This window comes from Dioscorea cayenensis, chromosome 18 (assembly GCF_009730915.1).
Source record: "Dioscorea cayenensis subsp. rotundata cultivar TDr96_F1 chromosome 18, TDr96_F1_v2_PseudoChromosome.rev07_lg8_w22 25.fasta, whole genome shotgun sequence".
Taxonomy (NCBI): domain Eukaryota; kingdom Viridiplantae; phylum Streptophyta; class Magnoliopsida; order Dioscoreales; family Dioscoreaceae; genus Dioscorea; species Dioscorea cayenensis.
This window is the reverse complement of record NC_052488.1, coordinates 1,465,571-1,476,523: the sequence shown is the minus strand read 5'-3', so window position 1 is coordinate 1,476,523 and position 10,953 is coordinate 1,465,571. Positions and strand designations below refer to the sequence as shown.

Below are 10,953 nucleotides of genomic sequence, written 5' to 3'. Positions count from 1 at the left end.
TGTTGTGTTTTGATTGTTATCATGTGTGTATGCATAACAGAGAAGGAAATAGAAGTTGCATGCAGCTTATACTGTTCACGTACGTATAACATACATGAGAATGTGTTGATAAATTTATGGGCATTTCTATAGTGTTTTGATTGGCATGCATTTAGGTATACTTAAGCTTTCATTAGAGTATTTTTCTTATAGTTATTTCAGGTTATTACACAAACGTCTACTTGAAATTAAGTAGAACATGCAGTAATATTGTTTAAATATGGTTCTGACTAGTTAATTTCTCTTTTGCTCATTTAATGTGAAATATTGATCTATATATATTCCATTGTAAAATCCATATTTGTGTTTGTTTTCAGCATAAGGAACCCCTAATATTTTTTCAATATTCAGTATGTGTAATCGAGTTGAGCTATAAAGATTTTTAAGTGTTTCTCTTCAATCAATTTTATTCAAGGGAAGAAGACAAGAGTTTGCATGTTTTGCAGTGGAATATGTGTGTATTAATTTCGATCCTTTAAATTATTCAAGTTTGACAATATTTGGTTATTTGTATGTGTATGCAAATAAAGGAAAGCTGTGAGTAAGAGATATGGAAAAGAACTTGCAAGTTGCAAGTATGATTATTTGTGTCGGCTTGATATTTATAAGTTGAAAGGTCAATTGAGCGTTAAATTTGATTAGGAATTGGCATATGATGATTCATAGAAATAGACACCTCTTATTTAAAACACTCAAATCAATATGAAATTTAACCAATGAAATCACAAACAAGAAAACAAAGAAGAAAGACACAAGGACTTCCATAAAAATCATGAAAATCTGAGACAAGCCTTGAGTGGAGGAAGAGATTATAACAAAGATGAAATCCCAGCGGTCACCTCTGATTTTTACAAATATGACAAATATAGTTTAGGAGGTATATAAATACAGCTAGAAATTGATCCTCCATCCATACATTTTTACTCTGCTGCACAGAGATTGTGCTGGTCACCTTCAAAAACTCTCTAACAAAACAACGTGCATTATGTGTGTGTGAGAGAGAGAATGACCAAGAAACACTGACACGGCTCAAACTCAAATATTCCTAGCTAAATTAATTAGTTTAATATTACAATGAGTTCAAATTGTGAGTAATTTTGATAAGGGAAAATCTATTAGAATTTATGTAAATCAATATTGGTGCAGAGATATGTAATGAATGTCGGTTTTTAATCGGCAGAGTGTCACCTGAATATAAGGAATAATGGAAGCAAGGGCAATTTTTGAATCTATTTGAACCTGTCAAAAATAATCTATTATTATTTATATACATCAATATTGGTGTAGAAATATGTAATGAATGTTGGTCTTCAATCAGCAGAGTGTCACCTGATTAAAAAGAAAAATGGAACAACAGCAAAACCAATTTTTGGATCTAATTGAACATATCAAAAATAATGTATTAAAATTTATGTAAATCAATATTGGTGTATAAATATGTAATGAATTGGAAAGCTACTTTGCAACCAGATGCTTTCTTGTCTCCTAATGAAAAAAAATTAGTGGCTGCAATTGAAATTCTCAAAATAATAATTTTTTTATGTTTAGAATTTTATAATGAACTAAAATTTAAAAATATACTATTATTATTATTGTTGATTGTAATAATTGAGGTATTATTCACTTGTGATTAATTATATATATATATATATATATACACAATGTATGATTACAAAACTTACTCAAGTGGGACATCATTTTTTTTTTTCAATGATGTGATTGCAAATAATAATTTTTATGTTTAAAAAAAATCACCTCCTATGGCACATTTTGGGTATAGAAACAAAGGTGGAGATTTACCGAGTGAGCCTCTAATTTAAGAAACCTAATGAAAATGTTAAAAAATTTCAAAATGAGAAAAATAAATAAAGCAATTTATGGTGAAAAATAAGGGATCATTAATGTTCTCCAAGGAAGTGAGTGTGATAGCTAGCTAAATTTGTAAGTCCTAAACTTACTCTATTAACTCATTGATGTTAGTTTGATATTCAGCTAACTTTTCAAGTGCTAAAGTTCCTCTATTAAATCTATGATATTAAATATTAGGTGTAAGTTTGAAATCTATCCAAGTTTTCAAGTGATTAAATACATCTATTAAATCATTGATGCTAACAATTTGAAGATGTTGATATAACTATCATGTATCATATATACACTAAATCATATGCATCATAATTATAAGATTTGTTGTTAAGCTTTTTATTTTAACATTAATATATATACATACAAGAGCACTAATTCCATTAGAAGAAATATGGATTTATTTACATAAAAAAATTGGTTAAATGAATAAATTTTGAGAGAATAACATCACATAAATATATATGTGTGTATCTATTTAAGTTTGCACTGGTTTTTTCTTGAACGTAATTATATAAACTTATTAAGTCAAGAGTTAGAAAAATATATATAATTATAATGTTTGGTTTGACTAAATTATATAAGAAATTCAAATTATAAGATAAAAATGATTACAAGTTTATTTTAAAATAAAATTTGTAGACCTTTTGCCAAATAGAGTTAAGTACATATAGACTCCTCCATTCTTCACCAAAACCTGAAACTCTTTTCTCTTAAAAACAAAGAAAAAAAACCTCAATTTCATAATTATATTAATACAAAGACTTCTGATTTTTTTTATTAAATGGATGATTACATATCATGTTTAGATTTTTATTAATAATAATTGGACTTTCATGTGTAATAGTTCAACTAATACCCTTAGTAGTTCATATAGAAAATGAATATTTTGTATATTTATTCATGAAATAAGAAAGGTTTTTTTTTCTAATTTTGACTGAAAATTAAAGAAGGGTAGATCCATATCTTATCTGTAATATATATTAGACTAATAGGAATTAAGATGAAGCCATTAATTGTTCAAGTGAAACGTAGAATAACATAATTTCTTTTATACAATGTGACCATTTATCAAGTTGTTATTCAACTGTTAACTGTTACTTTCAAATCTCATACACATGATTTTGTTTGTCGACACTCAGTTACATATTCACACTACCAAAACAAAATGTTGACAAATGGTGCTTTCACTTGGAAACTAGTAAAGGACTTTCTAAATGATAATGCAAGGAGAAAGATTGATAAACAATAAAAAATATCATCTAAAGTAGGCCATCAATAATTGAAATCTTAACTTCCCATAGAATCCTTCCAATCTAGATCTTAACCATTAATTATTATATATAATATAGGTATATGTATATTCTAACATCACATAACATTTAATTTGTGGGTTTTTCCCACACACAAAAAACAACATAATAAATTAATGAAAATGATAACCATGACAAAGGTCCAAACATATACATTCATTATCATTAGAGACTAGCTAGATACAGTTCACTCCTTGTATATATTAGGGAATATTCATAGTGCCATTAATTAATATTAGACCATTCAATCATTCTTACAACCACAAGAATATAAAACCTCTTCACTATCTTCTCCTATATATATACATATACATATAGCTAGTAAGCCAGAGAGCACTTCATCATCAGAAGAGAGAAATAAAGAAGATATGAAGGAAATAGAAGCTCAACAACATCAAGAACAGGAAGCACAACATGAACAAGAGGTGCAAGTTAGCAAAACCCTAAGAAGAGTTGTGCTCACAGTGAACTTCATTATGATGTTTTTAGGCTGCACAGCAAGCCCTCTCCTCCTCCGGCTCTACTTCGTTCGTGGCGGTCACCGTATATGGCTTTCAAGCTGGATTCAAACTGCCGGCTTCCCTATAGTCTTTATCCCTCTCATTATCTCATATTATCATCGGCGAAAGACAGATAAACACGCGAAACCTTACTTGATAACACAAAACTTGTTCCTATCAAGTTTAGGACTTGGCATACTCATTGGAATCGACAATCTTCTCTATGCCTATGGCGTCTCCTACCTTCCTATCTCAACTTCTTCTATCTTGATATCCACTCAATTAGGGTTTACAGCACTGTTTGCATTCTTTATAGTGAAACAGAAGTTCACTGCTTGTTCTATTAATGCTGTGGCTTTGCTGAGTTTTGGAGCATTGATATTGGGATTGAATTCAGATGGAGATAGGCCAGAAGGGGAGTCTAAAGGAGAATACTTTGAAGGGTTTTTTATGACACTTGGTGCTGCTATTTTGTATGCTTTTGTTCTTCCAGTGGTTGAACTCACTTACACAAAGGCAAACCAGGCAATCACTTACACACTTGTTATGGAAATGCAACTTGTTATGGGAGTCTTTGCCACTGCCTTTTGCACTGTTGGCATGTTCATTGCCAAGGATTTTCAGGTATCTCTTGCTTTGTCACTTTCTCTATTATTTATCTCTTGATAGAATACCATTTAATAAATTTTTATATATACTTTTTTGTTGAAAAGACTCTGCCACGCCCAATAAATACCAAATTAAATGGTCTTTAAAAGTTAAACGTCTCTTAAAAATATAATATATAGTAGGTCTATCTGGAACTAATTTATATGTTTGGTTGTTTTAATTTCTTTAAGAAAAGTCAAAACACTATCATTTAGATTTAGTGCCAAATGGCTTTTTTAAAGGCTGGTTAATTAGTTTTTAAAAACAGTTTGTATTATTTATACCTAAATGACTTTTAAAATGCTGTTTAGACTGTTTAGTTTTGTAAGTACTTAATTGAGTAATTATGGGGCAACTACAATATCATTTTCACAGAAAATAGTTTGATCATATAAAAATAATTAAAGAAATATTTCATAATAGAAACCAATTTATAAATAGTCAATGATCTTAATTTCATTTTTATTAAAACGTACAAATATTAAATAAGTCAGAAATGTAGCTAGCTAGTAATTACTTCTCATTTCTGATGGCTTATATATGTTTTTAATAAATGAATAGGAAGAGTGAAATGGTTGGTGTTATAATTAATGAAATTTGCTTGTTTTCAATGATTAGTTTATTCTTGAGGTATCCATCTATCTATATGATAAATAAATGTCATCAAACTTACTCAAGTACTAATTAAGGAAATGACTGCAATTAAACCAATTAGTTGGACAAGCTTGTCATACGTTTAAAATTATTGAATTTAGTCGCTTTCATATATTTATATAGACCCTAAGTTTTTTGTAATTTCTTATATATATATATATATATATATATTCCAAACTCAAGACCTCATGGTCCTTTGAATTGAATTGGGCTACTACTTAGAAGCCAACTCATATAAATAACTAAATATCAAATAGTATACATAATGTTTAAGATTATAATCAACCAAATCAATATATATTAGGTTTCCTTTTGTTCTCACTTATTCATCAATTACTTTTACTTCCATTTTGTGATGGCCATCTCATATCCCTTTCATTATAATAATAGAATAATAATAACTTCTAATAGTTTATGTTAACTAAATATATAAATGTCATTACATAATATTTATGTACAAAACATAATTACCCTTATACCTTTAATATATGCGAACTATTGTTATTCTCTTGCAAAGAAACACATGCATCATTAGTGTTTGTTTCAACTGATAACTAATCAATCATATATGTTTATTCATTATTTGTTAATTAATGCATGAATGAATGAACTTCTCATTCATGCACGCATGCAAGCATGCATCATTAGGGTTTATTTCAATAACTAATCAACCATGCATATATGTTTATTCATTAATTAATGCATGAATGAATGAACTTGTCATGCATGCATATATGGATGTGAAGAACACATGCATCATTAGGGTTTATTTCAACTGATGACTAATCAACCATATTTATTCATCCATTGTTTTTTAATTAATGCATGAATGAACTTCTTGTGGATGCATTCAGGTCATTCCCAGAGAAGGCAAGGCATTTGGCTTAGGTGAGTTTAACTACTATCAAGTGCTAGTATGGTCTGCAATTCTATGGCAGTTCTGTTTCTTAGGTATTATCGGGGCAATCCACTACACATCGGCACTGGTCACTGGAATCTTCTTGATGGTGCTTATCCCAGTGACTGAGGTTTTCGCCATCATCTTCTTCCATGAAGAGTTCAATAGTGGAAAGGGTATTTCCCTAGCACTCTTTCTTTGGGGTTTTGTTTCTTATTTCTATGGAGAGTTGAAGGCAAAAAAGAAGAAGAAGAAGAAGCAGCAGCAGCTTGCAGTTTCAGTGCTGGAATTACCAAAGGGTACTGCTTAATTTGAACTCTTGATAAGTGTTTATTTAATTAGGGTTTTTTTACTTAAGGCTTTTTTTGTTTGATTTGTTCCTATTTCAGCAAATCACTTCTTAAATTATAACAATGTGTGTTGGGCTTTGGTTATTGTTATCTAGTCTTTAAGATACCAATTGTATGCAATTATGCATAATATAAATATATTGTTTTTGTTAACAGATATAACATAATAAATGTGAAAAATATGATGTTATTGTTTTTAAGTTTTCCCTTGGAAAATAGTATTACATAAAACTAACTAATTCTGAATGTAATTCCACCTGTTTAGTTTAAGAGTAATTATGTATGAATAATAGCTTATTAAAAAAGAAAATTTACTATAAATTTAGTAATTCTTTCAAAGAAATATTCCTATAAAAATAATTGGTTTGAGACCTCGAATTGTAGAGGAGATGTTGTCTCGCCACTTATAAAAAAAACGGTATTTTCTTTTTTTTTATTGCTTAAAAAAATTATAAAAGACTTTGCAAATCAAATACTAGAATTCTCAAAGATTAAACTATGGCAATAATATCTCTATTTTAAATGTATATACAATTGACATATAATTATGTTTTAATGATTTTACATGAAAAAAACTATACATAGAAACTAAATTAAAAGAAAAACCCTAATCATTTATCTCTTACCTGTTTTATATTTTAAATAATATAATTTTAATTTATAAGTATGGTAGAATTCCTTTACTAATTAATAAACACACACAAAGAAAGAACATAATTATAAATTTATAATCTAAGCAACATTAATATCATCTCCAAGTTCAATAACTTGATCTGATCTTTCTCCAACCACTTGATCATGAGCAACATCCTTTTGCTTAGACTGAAGATAATCACCATAAGAATAAGAAGCCATGCCCCACAAGGAGAGCACAACAGCCACACCTTTCTCACTGCTGAAAGGTTCATGGAAGAAGATAACTCCAAGGACTTGAGTGATAGGGATGCATATAGCAATGATAATGGCTGCAAGCAATGTGTGCACATAAAAGATCACTCCTACTGCTCCCAAGAAGAAGAACTGCCAAAAAATTGATGACCATATCAGCACTATGTAGTACCTCACTGGCCCTAACTCATACTGCCTTGCTTCCTCTGGGATTTCCTGAAAATTAATCATACATATATATGAGTGTTTATTTCATGCATGTTAAAATATATATGAATAAAATAAACTTCATCTGTCTATGAAAAGAGCACACTTATATATGTATGTATGTATTGATTTATAGTGCAAATAAATAGCTAAATATAATGTAATAAGAAGGTCAAGCTAGATTGATACTAGGCAAATCTATATATTGCAACTCTTAATGAACAAAAAGAGGAAGTAGAGATAACATGTTGAAAATTTTAAAGTATAAAATTAATCAAAAAGAACAATATGGTAACATGATAAAAACTAAAACAGAATGTTAAACAAACTAAAAATTTTTTACTAGCTTTGGATTGATTCCATCCCTAATTAGTTGAACATTTAAATTCTACATGTTTACAGAAGTACTTAATAATTATAAAAGCAAATATAACTAATATTCTTAAAAAGTTATTTTGGTCATTTCATCAATTAGGCTTGTTGACAGCAATTATAAAAGAAAGCCAATGTACTAAATCAATTGCACATGCATGCCATGAACTCATTCTAAACAAGTCCATCTTGTGCCATGTGCTTAAAAGACATACAATAAAAACTAAAAACTTAAAAAAGAAAAATACTTTTTTCTTTTGCCCCTGTTTCATTTTGAAAATGTCTATCATTTTTATAGTCTCATTCCATATTCAAATGGTTCTCTAAGGCCAAGGGTACAATAATAGGCAATCAAGGACAAAAGCCTAACAAAGCTAAAAACAGTTCAGACTACTTTATCTCAGTGGCCAGTGCATCACATTCTTGAAAGTGACTTCACTGGCTCAAAACTTTTCCCATTTAAAAAAAAAAACATAATAAAATAAATAAATAAAAATATCTAACCTGAAAGTCATGGTTGATGAGCATGCCAACAACACAGAAAAGAGTGGCAAAGAAACCCATGATAACCTGCATCTCCATGACAAGAGTGTAAGTAACAACCTGCTTAGCCTTCATATAAGTGAGCTCAATCAAAGGAAGCACAAGACCATACAAAGCAGCAGTTCCAAGAGTCAAGATAAACCCCATGATATACTTCTTATTTGTAACATTTGCTGGTCTATCACTGTTCCTATGTAACCCTAATATTACTGATCCAACAGTTAACAGTGCAACTGCATTGAGAGAAAATGGTGTGAACTTTTGTTTCACTATAAAGAATGCAAAGACTGCAGTGAAGACAAGATGAGAAGCTAGGAGTAATGAGGAGGTGGAGACTGGAAGGAAGGAGAGACCATAGGCATAGAGAAAGTCATCAAGACCAGTGAGAAGGCCGAGGACGGCGCAAGAGATGAAGATGTGTGGAGTAGTGAAGTAAGCCCTTGTTGAAGGGTTGGAGCTGCGGCGATAGTAGTAGGAGATGATTAGAGGGATTAGGAGGATTGGAAAGCCGGCAGTTTCGAGGAAGCTGAGAAGCCAATTCCGGTGACCGCCGTGGTTGAAGTAGAGCCGGGAAAGGCAAGGGCCACCGGTGTTGCCGAGCATGAGAAGGAGGCAGTTGAGGATTGTTAAGGTTTTTCTTATGGTTTTGTTCATGTGGTTCTTGTTCTTGTTCTTGTTGTTTGGTTGTGTGGATTGTGTGTCCATGGTTCTTTCTGTTTGGTTGTGAGGGAGGGATTAACTGTGAATTATAAGGAAGGAGAACACTGTGATATAATATTATATATTTATTTAAAAAAAAAACTAGAGAATTTATGTAGTTATTTTCACCCTAGTCCCTAGCCCACTGATAAAAATATATTTCATTTATATATATATATATATATAAAATTCTTCAATCATAGTTATGTATAATTACATTATTGCTTAAAAAGTTTTTGTTAAGTAATCAAAGAGTTTTTGTTAATTACATTATTAACAAAAAATAAAAAGAGTTTTTGCCACACGAATAAATTAAAAAAATTCCATTATTTTTTTAAGCAAAATTTGGGTTAAGTAATCAAAGAGTTTTTGTTAATTATAATACAAATAAAAAGCCACACTTATATATTGCTTAAAAAGTTGTTTCATTAAAGGTTTAATAATTTTAAAAGTTAAAATTTTAAAATTTGTGTTTTCATATTCAAATATATTCTTTAAAATTAATTTTTTTAATAAATCAAAAAATACATATTTTTTTAAATAAAATTTGGGTTAAATAATCAAAGGAAAAAGATAATTTGTTAATTATAAAAGAAATAAGGGATTTAAATTAAAAAAACACACTTATATATTTTTAAAAAAATTATTTAAAAGTTTAATAAATTTTTTAAAAAAAATTTAGTCAAAAACCCAAGAATAGAAACTTATTGATTAAAACAATTCGAGTTAAAAATGAAAAAAATCGAGATTTTTTTATTTAAAAAATCGCCATCGGCAAGTTTCAGTCGAAGATATCACATCATCCAGTGCTAGGGTGATGCTGATGGTCCCCTAGGACTTTTGATAATTAAAAATGGCCCTAGGGCCATTTGGTTTAATTAAAAAAAAAAAAGAGGGTCATTTTATTAAATGGCCCAAGATATAATCACTCATTAGTCTAGATAAGGCTGGTCTAAGCATAGGGGACCAAAGCTTATCTGTAGGGTCCCCTAATTTTCTAGAGCCCCATAACTCATATATATATATATATATATATATATATATATATATATATTTATAAATTATATTTAAAATTTTTAGTATTATCTTATTCACATAATTATCCTGACGATTTTAATTTTTTTTTAATTATAAAACTTAAATCTAATATCTAATATCTAATATCTAATATAATATATATATTAAAGTAGAAGACAAAAGTATGACATGTCAAGTTCTCATAAAAACCTAAATAAAATTTTACAATAATATTAAACATTCAATAATTATAATTATCTTACTATTTAATTAAAAAATATAAATAGATTATTTTTTCATGATAATAAAACTTATCTCTCTTATTTAATTAATAATTTTTAAATATGAAATTTGTTAATTTATATCATGATAAATTAAAATCTTTTATTTATCAGATTATAATATTATATATCATATATCATATATTTATATATATATATGATTCTAAAATTAATAATAATAAATATCCTATTTTATCTAAATTTAAATATTAGAGATTTTTCTCTATATAGAGATTATGTTGAAGTTTGGGTTGTTAGACTTTGAGAAATTCCATGGTTCACAGATAAATCAGAAATTAATACTATTGAGATGGTTCTTATGGATGAATGGTTTTTTTTTCTTGATATAAAACTATTATTTGTAGATGCTATCGATGAAAATTTTCAAGGAAATGTTTTAGGTTTTGATCGTTTGCTGATATTTTGGTTTCACGCGAACTCGACAAAAAAGAATTATTTGGTAAGTATTTAACATTTTGTGTAATTATTTATGTGATTATTATGTCTAATGCTTTACGATGCAACTTTGTTGAAGATGTAATAGGAGAAGTCAATGGCAAAGATAATCCTAAAATTCAAAAATGTTGTGGAAAGACAAGCAAACTTAGGGATGTTGTGCATCAAGATTTAGAGTATGCTTTACTTATATATTTTTGTTTAAAAAAATATTTATATGCATCATTA

At 28.7% G+C, this 10,953-nt stretch overlaps 2 protein-coding genes across 2 annotated transcripts; one reads left to right on the top strand and one right to left on the bottom strand.

The window, feature by feature from the left end:
* Positions 1-3,466: 3,466 nt before the first annotated feature.
* LOC120281786 (purine permease 3-like) lies at positions 3,467-6,391 on the top strand. The gene is made up of 2 exons (XM_039288479.1): positions 3,467-4,336; positions 5,869-6,391. The coding sequence occupies exons 1-2, from the start codon at positions 3,581-3,583 to the stop codon at positions 6,220-6,222; spliced, it is 1,110 nt and encodes a 369-aa protein (XP_039144413.1). The 5' UTR covers positions 3,467-3,580; the 3' UTR covers positions 6,223-6,391.
* Positions 6,392-6,970: 579 nt separating this feature from the next.
* On the bottom strand, positions 6,971-9,112 carry LOC120281677 (purine permease 3-like). Its single transcript, XM_039288378.1, has 2 exons — positions 8,234-9,112; positions 6,971-7,366 (listed from the first exon to the last, which is right to left on the bottom strand). The coding sequence occupies exons 1-2, from the start codon at positions 8,975-8,977 to the stop codon at positions 6,995-6,997; spliced, it is 1,116 nt and encodes a 371-aa protein (XP_039144312.1). The 5' UTR covers positions 8,978-9,112; the 3' UTR covers positions 6,971-6,994.
* Positions 9,113-10,953: the final 1,841 nt, after the last annotated feature.

Bases quoted from the DNA above. Each gene is read 5' to 3' on its own strand.
- LOC120281786 (XM_039288479.1), top strand. From the start codon at position 3,581: ATGAAGGAAATAGAAGCTCAACAACATCAAGAACAGGAAGCACAACAT. The intron at 4,337-5,868 runs GTATCTCTTGCT...GGATGCATTCAG, and splicing joins TCATTGCCAAGGATTTTCAG to GTCATTCCCAGAGAAGGCAA.
- LOC120281677 (XM_039288378.1), bottom strand. From the start codon at position 8,977: ATGGACACACAATCCACACAACCAAACAACAAGAACAAGAACAAGAAC. The intron at 7,367-8,233 runs GTTAGATATTTT...ATTAATTTTCAG, and splicing joins TCATCAACCATGACTTTCAG to GAAATCCCAGAGGAAGCAAG.